The sequence below is a fragment of the Conger conger genome, chromosome 4 (assembly GCF_963514075.1).
Source record: "Conger conger chromosome 4, fConCon1.1, whole genome shotgun sequence".
Taxonomy (NCBI): Eukaryota; Metazoa; Chordata; class Actinopteri; order Anguilliformes; family Congridae; genus Conger; species Conger conger.
The window spans coordinates 13,290,373-13,298,903 of NC_083763.1; the positions used below are offsets into that span (position 1 = coordinate 13,290,373).

The window sequence follows — 8,531 nt, forward strand, 5'->3', positions numbered from 1 at the left end:
GTCTGTGTTTATGCATTTAAGCGATCAAGAATGTCTTTAACCGAATGAGTAAGCGCAGCTTCAATTTGCTTGTTCCTGGCCACAGGATGGATGGTGACGCAATGCACTCTGGGATTTGTAGGAGATTTAGGTGGCCCAGGAAGGATTTAAAATTGGCTTGTGTTCTTAAAAAAAAACGAACAGCTTTTCACAATGGATGGTAAATTTAGATTAGGTTACCCTGTAGCAGTGGTCTTCATTCCTGGTCCTGGAGAGCCGGAGGGGGTGCCGGTTTGTGTTGTCGCCTTAATATCCGACAGCAACCAGTTCAGACCCGAGAAACCAGGTGAGGCGAGTTAACCGTGTAATTAACCACTTTACTTGACCAACTAAGTGCCGAGTAACAACAAAAACCAGCAGGCCCTGCGGCCCACCACAGCCAGGAATGAACATCATCCATCTATAAGATATTTCCCCCTCCTGAGATAAGAAAACAAACTTAAGTCAAATCTAAGAAGAAAACTTTAACTCAGCGAGGTATTAATGGAGAAACCCTGAAGCTGGCGTAATCTGCTGTGGAACGCACGTTTTTAAGTTCTCCCCCGGGGGGGGTGTTTGAGCGTGCTGGTCATTCTCAGGACATTACTGTGTAAATCACAGTGGTAAAAGTGTGTACAAACAGCACTGCCTTCGGCTTCTTTCGTCTGGAGCCCAGAAGCCAGAAGCCTCGCCCAGGCCCTGCCTTTCCCCGCTGCAAATTCACTTCAGCCACTTACCTTGTTTGACAAGATCTGATTTAAGCGTCCCGAAGATCCGGGTCCTCGCACAGAAGGCGTCGCTGTTGACCGTCGACGACCCCAGACGTTCTCCGTCGAAAACAGGCCCGATTTAATTAACCCGTAATTCCGCTGGCCTTTCAGGTCACCAGTTCAGCTGGGGTTTGATCTGCCGATTGATTGACATGTCAGAAATCTGACGATTTAATTACCCACCCCACGTTTTTGCCCCACAGGGAAAATAACCTCAAGGCCATGCCAACAGTCCCCCATATGGACTGGGGCATTTTAACTTTCAAAGACGCGCGGAACACAACAGAATAGAGCGCCATTGTGCTGGGTAAAAATTTGTTTCCACAGCTGGTACATTGTCACATATCAAAGAGCATCGACACAGACACAAGACACAAGTAGACATGCGATAAATACAGGACTCCGCAGACATCACAATGGAAATGGTGACATCACAATGCTTCAATGGGGACGCATCACAATGAGTGAACAAAGACCCGGTACGCTTACTGTCCAGTATTGGTGGGGTGGGGGGTGGAATGGGGGCAAGAACAATAATTAAGTCTGGGAGCTTTTTAGCGTTTCTGATGGCGTGTGACACAAAGCTTTCATTAGAGTTGGCCCTCCTCCATTGTGTGTGTGGATACCTGCGGCCCCAGGCCCACAGAGAGAACAGTGGGAGGTTCTGACCAGAGATGGTAGCGGTCGAACCAATAGCGTCTTTGTAACACCATTACAAAGTGCGTGCTTTGCTCAAGCGTAGCAGTTAGGCCCACGGGTAGGGAAACCCGGCACGTCATTAATGCGCTATCCTGAAGGGAAAAAAATAATGTGGTTTATGGTGATGGTTTCTTATTGACTATCTCAGACTAAAACACGTAGTGTCTTTAGAGAAAATGACAAATAACTGCACAACTTCCCTGTTCTTGGAAGACCGTGTTCTCCCTCGATGGTCCGAACACCACCGCCTGCCAGGTTCATAGTCTCATGTTGACAACAGCTTCCCCACCACAGTGTCACAGTGGAGAACCATTACCATGTCACTGTATGCTGAAATGGATCGCGCATGTGACGCAAGTTTTTACGAAAACGGAAGGTATTATACTTTCCACGCACACAAAAAACTGCTGATCTGGAAGTATTTTTTCAATTATTCGTCATAAAAGTTTGGAACGCGGTGAGTTTACGTTCCCTTCCCGCGTGAGGTTCTGGAATGGAGGAATTCCGGGAATTCCGAGGCTGGTGGTGGGAACAGAAGGTAATGCGGTTCTACAGGTAAACAAACGCAGTCTTTACGGCTCTGTCTCTCCCTGGGGCTGGGTCTGTGTGGCTGGAGCGCATAAATAATCCGGCCCTTTAGCACCCGGCGATACGGCCTTGTACAAACACACCCGCACGTGACCGCAAATCTCTGGGAAAGTGGCTCGGGAGCTAAATCGCCCATCCGATGCACTTTCGTAGGATAAGGCGAAGTGATAATGTTATATTAACAAATGTTAACAAGTAGGAACAGCAATGAGGACTCATATCTCAGAATTGTGACTCGCTAGTCATAGCAGTGGAAATGTATTGTATGTTTTGGATTCAAATATTCTTGTATTCTTTACTCGGCTTGCCTGGGGTACAGGAACCTATGAAGTACTCTCAGAAAGTGCAAAGCCCGCCTTCTGGTCCTCTTGGCTGGCTTGATTGCACCAGGCAAGGTCAATCAAGCACAGAAAAGTATTTGAATCCTAAACAATTCCGGATTTGTCTGGAAAGGACATATTAACGAATAGGAACAACGGAGAGCCACGGGGTGAGGACTCGTAGCGTAGCAGCACTCGCTAATCATGGGAAATGTGTCGGAAATTACAGACTGCAGACGGAACCACTCAATATGCGGGACAAAACTGCTGTACAACAACCACGGGCTGCTATGCAAAAAATCTAAATGCGGGAGAAATGTATACATAATGTAATTACAAGGTCATGTAATTATAACTGCGTAATTAAATTGAGCGCGTGTCCACAGGACTGATTTTCACACTCTGGGAAACCTGAAGAGCATGAGGCAGAGTGAAATTGACACGCTTGTACAGTTAGAAAGAAGTGGCCCGTTAGAACATGGTTTGAAAGCTCTGAAGGTGAAAAGGTCAAAGATCATAACTGTCCTGGTATGTGTAGAGAGTGATTTTGCGTCCTAAAATATATGCAGTTTAAAATGATCTGGGATTTAGGTGGTGGTTCACCACTTAGATTTGCACAGCTGGTGAATTGTGGGTAGAGAATCAAACAGCTTTGAAGTTTGTACACATAAAGTGTAGCAACTCAGAAAAGATTAGATTATCCAACTTTAATGGCATTGCATTTATTACCATTGATTTGCAAAACCTTAATCAAGAGCAGCATTAAGAATGCACGTGTAAAAACCCATTTAATGAATTAAAAGAACGTGTGTATTGTGGTATTGATAGTGAGTTTGCTTTTGTATGGCGTGGCCTGGTGTAGTGTAGTGTAGTGGTTACAAAAAGACATTTTGTAATTGGCTCAAGGACAAACTCCACTCTCTTCTGAGAAAAGGCCCAAGCTGGGTGTAAATCTTTTCCCAAACTCTGCCTCCACCCTCCCCCACGATTGTAGCGGTAGCCTCAAATTGTAATGTTAATCATTTTTCTAAATTTCTATGTGTAGCTCACTATGAGGTTACATCCCTGCTGAAAAAACAACTCAAGCTAGGTTTTACATTACATTATTGCCATTTGGCAGACGCTCTTATCCTCCCCTGGAGCAATGCAGGGTTAAGGGCCTTGCTCAAGGGCCCAACGGCTGTGCATATCTTATTGTGTCTACCACCGACCTTGCGTGTCCCAGTCATTTACCTTAACCACCACGCTACAGACCACCCGTTTCGAAACAGCTGGCAGCTGGTTGACCAGTTCAGACCAGCTCCATACTCAGGATGGTTACTAGCTCAAGCTATGTCTTGAAACAGCTGGTAGCTGGTCATTTCAAGCGTGTCATAGCTAGACTTTACACCAGCGATGGCATCTTTTCGAGCAGAGTGTGACGCGGGCGTGTTGCTGCATTGCACCAGTAAACGGGTCGGCGGAAGAGACTTCACGACACATCGCAAAGCAGGCTGGGTAAACAGCCGACATACAGGTGGAAGACTTAGAGGTGCCTTGCCAACAATGTGCTCCGGGGTTAAAATAAGGGCAGCTTCCAGATGAGGGCCTCCATGTAAACCCCCGCGGCTAATTTCATCAAATTAGGAAGCGTAAGCGCACGGCAGGCCAGTACAGTAGAGCGCTTTGTGAAGCGCGGAAATACGGAAAACTAGCCTTGATTCGTTTGAGACGATTCCACTGCGGGCCGCTTTCTTAATTTAGCCTCTTCTAGAGCACCGGCTAACGGACGCGGAGTCACAGGAGCGAGGCATTATGCCGATAAACCAACGGTGCTCTTGAAAAGAAATATGGATTGTTTTGCAGACCTCATGCTCGCTACAGAGAGCGCTACAGAACGTGATCAACAGGGTGCTCATTGAACAGAAGTGCTGATGTGTCGGAAACAACTCGCATCGGAGAATTCTGCAGTGGGCGGAAATGGACCTACTGCAGTACATTTTCGAGGCATACTTGTAGAAGGAGGAAGTCGATTTTAATGGCTTTATTTAAACGGCACATTGTTTTGAACATTGTTTGTACAGTTATTTTTAAAGGGTCTAACTGGTTTGGGGCAACAACGACTATCTTCTGGGAGTGACTAACTATGCTAATGTGTGTAAACTAATACATTTTATTGCTTTTAATATTTTCAGTGGTCTGGTATGATTGGGTTGTGTGTGTGTGTTTCTGTGTGTGTGTGTGTGTGTGTGTGTGTGTGTGAGCACCCATATATACAGTAAAGTAGCGTGTATTTTAAACTGCGACTGACATAAGCCAGTTAAATGCATACTGCAGGCCATACAGGGAGGAAGTGGTCATGGTGGTGGTGAGTGTCCAGTGTGAGAGCCACTCTGTGTGTGTGTGTGTGTGTCTAGTGTGTGAGGTACTGTGTGTGTGTGTGTGTGTGTATCCAGTGTAAGAGTCACTCTGTGTGTGTGTGTGTCTAGTGTGTGAGGTACTGTGTGTGTGTGTGTGTGTGTGTGTCTACTGTGTGAGGTACTGTGTGTGTGTGTGTGTGTGTGTGTGTGAGTATCCAGTGTGGGAGCCACTCTGTGTGTGTGTGTCTCCAGTGCGTGAGGTACTGTGTGTGTGTGTGTGTGTGTGTCCAGTGTGAGAGGCACTGTGTGCATACACTTGTGTGTGTGTGTGTGTGTGTCCGGTGTTAAAACCACTGTTTGTGTGTGTGTGTGTGTGTGTGTGTGTGTGAGGGAGGCACTGTTTATGTGCATGGGGCTCTTTCTAGTCACTTCATTTTCACTTCATCTCCCTGTTCTTTGCCTGACTCGGAAACCGATCGAGGTCTGGTCATCTTTCCGGAAACTCCAACCCGATAGGAGGCTCCAACTTCACTTAAGCAAGATAAGATGAGCGCGTCCTTTGGGGAAGTATTTTCACGGAATCCGTGACTTCTACAGTAAATGACCGAGCTGTGAATCCACCTCTCCCCACGCGTACGCCAGTCGATAACCGACGTGGGTTGGAACCCGTGTTGAAAGGAGGAAGGAAATTCCATCTGCCCGATTCACGTTTAGTTTCCTCGATTTCCCCTCTTCTCTTCACTCATCTGGCCTGCCCGGGCGGGCGGAGCTCTCGGAGCGGGGGGGGGGGGGGGGGGAGGAGAGAGGCGGTGGAAAAGGAGCTCCTCGTGTGGCGTGTCACCTGAGCCCCCCTGTGGGAGGCAGGGAGGGAGGCTCAGGTGTGCGGAGGCAGACGGGCGCACCGCCGCGTCTCCCAGGACGGCGTGCCGGCCCGGCGCCTCCCCGGTACCCAGGGACCGGAGCTCTCAATGCCCCCTCTGTCCCGCCGTCCGAGTGACCTCACTGAGCCGGGACTTCCCCGGGGGGATGACATCACTGCCATTCTCTCTCTCACTTTCGCTATGAGGATCGGTCATAATGCTGGGTTGGCACAAAATACATTTGTAAACGGTGCCAAAGTGCCAAAGCATACACGCATAAATCTAGAAGTATATTTCTCAATCTTTCTCTCTCCCCCTCCTTTTACCTCTCTCCCTTTTAACTCTCTCTCTCCTTCTCCCACCCTTTCCATCTCTCTCCCTCTCCTTTCCTCTGACCCTCTCCCTCTCTTTCCACCTCTCTCGAACACAAAGTTAAATCTGTGCTCTGGGCAGAGGAAGGGAGGAGAGGAGTGGGAGCTTTTTTCAGCTGCATTTTGGGGAACTATAATCTGCTCTCTGTAATTGTCATGCACATGACCTACTGGAGCCAGAGGGAGAGAGTGAGAGAAACGATCTGTGTGCCCTACTTTATGACCTGACGTGGTCATATCCTGTCTCACGCACGTGTGTGTGTGTGTGTGTGTGTGTGTGAGACACACACATACACACTCGCACACACACACAGACACACATAATGCGCTGTTAGATAGGTGGGGGCACACACACACCCTTGCTGTTTTCTGTCAGTGTGTGTTTGCTAGGTGTGTGTGTGTATATGTGTTTGATTTGTGTGTGTATGTGTTTGCTATGTGTGTTTGTGTATATGTGTTTGATGTGTGTGTATTTGATGTGTGTGTATGTGTTTATGTGTTTGATGTGCGTCTGACTGTGAAGGCCTATGGCATCCCTGCCCCTTGGTTAACTGAAGCCATAGATTCTGCTAACTGTGCCTTCTCCACCACGGCTCACGGCTGTGTGTAAACGTGAGTCCTAACGTCGCCCGTTCCCTGTGTCACCAGGTGCAGTGCCGGGTTCGTGGGGGAGTACTGTCACCACAGCGACCCCTGTCGGCCGGGGTACTGCCTCAACGGGGGCAACTGCAGCGTTGCCGGGAAACCGGGCGCCCCCACCTGCTCCTGCCCCCTCGGCTTCACCGGCCCCAACTGCCAGACGCCCCAGAACTCCACCTGTTACCCCAGCAACCCCTGCGCCAATCAGGGCACCTGCACCCTGCTGTCCCTGGACAAGTACGAGTGCCTCTGCCCCCAGGGCTGGACTGGTAGGTTTGGATCCCTGCAGCCTGTAGCGTAGCGGTTAAGGTGCATGACTTTATGACCCGCAGGGTCGGTGGTTCGATCCCCGGTGTAGCCACAATAAGATCCGCACAGCCGTCGGGCCCCTGAGCAAGGCCCTTAACCCTGCATTGCTCCAGGGGAGGATTGTCTCCTGCTTAGTCTAATCAACTGTAAGTCGCTTTGGATAAAAGCGTCAGCTAAATGACATGTAACGTAATAATGTCTTGTAATGGATCTGCTGTTCAGCCGGGGAAGGTTGGTGTGGTGGAAATTGGGAGGGCACAACAGTTTCCTTTAGACGGACTATTGGACTACCTGTTTCGTGTCATTTTCCTTGTGTAGCAGGGTTATCTGGGCTAGTTTGCGAGTGGAGGCTCAGTGCAGGAAAGCAGGTTACCATGACAATTTTGCCTTTAGCTGACTGGCAACGCGTTTGCCTACGAAATCTTTGGGTGAGTCAGAACCTGGGGTTCAAATCCTGCCTTGGACTCAGGCAAATCTAACTCGTTACACTTGATATGCAATCGTAATTAAATCTTGAAAAACTCGATATCATCAGACATCAGCCAGCTCAACTGAATTAGTCCTTTTAGGGAGTACTAGCCTCTAAGTGTTTTTATTTGCATTGCAAAATTGTGCACGTTATCAACATTATCTGTGGAACTTTTTCTCTCTTGCTTTAATGCTTTTGATTAGCCTTTAATCCGTCTTATGTTTTACCACCATACTGCTCCTACGCTTTTAGGCTTTTCATTCTGAGCTGTAAATGTGTGTAATGTGCTGTGCAAGGCTGAGATATCAGTCGCTGTTTGCACCTGGATCTCTCCTCACCGTCTGTCGTGAGTACGCAGGCTGAGAACTCGTACTGCAAAGAAGCGAAAACAAAAACATCTTGAGTAGTTTACTCTCATGTTTAGATTTTAAATCTTATTCTTATTGCAGTTTGGTGTGGATTTACTTGGAGACTGCACTGTGATACCTTCAGTGTTTGTATAGCTTTTTACAGAACCTTTTGCGGGTTAGCAGGCCTACAGTTTTGCTCACGGAGCAACATATCTGCCCCGTTCCCCCCCCCCCAGGTCCAGACTGCACCCTGGAGGACAGCTGTGTGTCCAGCCCCTGCTCTAACGGGGGCGTCTGCACCCCCCTGCCGGGGGGCAAGTTCAGCTGCGCCTGCCCCGCGGGGTACTGGGGTCCCCGCTGCCTGAACGACACGGACGAGTGCGCGGGCGCGCCCTCCCTGTGCCAGAACGCGGGCGTCTGCGCCAACACGCCCGGGTCCTACCACTGCACCTGCCCCGCCGGCTACACCGGCCGCCACTGCGAGACCCCCTACGTGCCCTGCGCCCCCTCCCCCTGCGTCAACGGGGGCACCTGCCGCCAGACCTCCGAGACCAGCTACTGGTGCCACTGCCTGCCTGGTGAGAGAGGGAGGGAGGGCGGAGGGGGAGAGGGAGGGGGAGAGGGAGGGGGGAGGGGGAGAGAGGGGGAAGAGGAGAGGGAGGGAGAGAGGGAGAGGGAGGGGGGGAGAGAGGGGGGAGAGAGGAGGGAGAAAAGGAGGGGGAGAGAGGGGGGGAGATGGGGGGAAGAGGAGAGGGAGGGGGAGAGAGGGGGGAGATGGGGGGAAGTGGAGAGGGAGGGA

The 8,531-nt window shown here is 49.8% G+C and overlaps 1 protein-coding gene across 1 annotated transcript in view; it reads left to right on the forward strand.

The window, feature by feature from the left end:
* The window catches only part of notch2 (notch receptor 2), a 63,804-nt gene that overhangs the window by 21,210 nt on the left and 34,063 nt on the right, over positions 1–8,531 (forward strand). The window contains exons 3-4 of the mRNA XM_061237925.1: positions 6,614–6,873; positions 7,969–8,310. Coding sequence (XP_061093909.1) covers positions 6,614–6,873; positions 7,969–8,310 — 602 coding nt within the window. The remainder of the gene's footprint in view (positions 1–6,613; positions 6,874–7,968; positions 8,311–8,531) is intronic.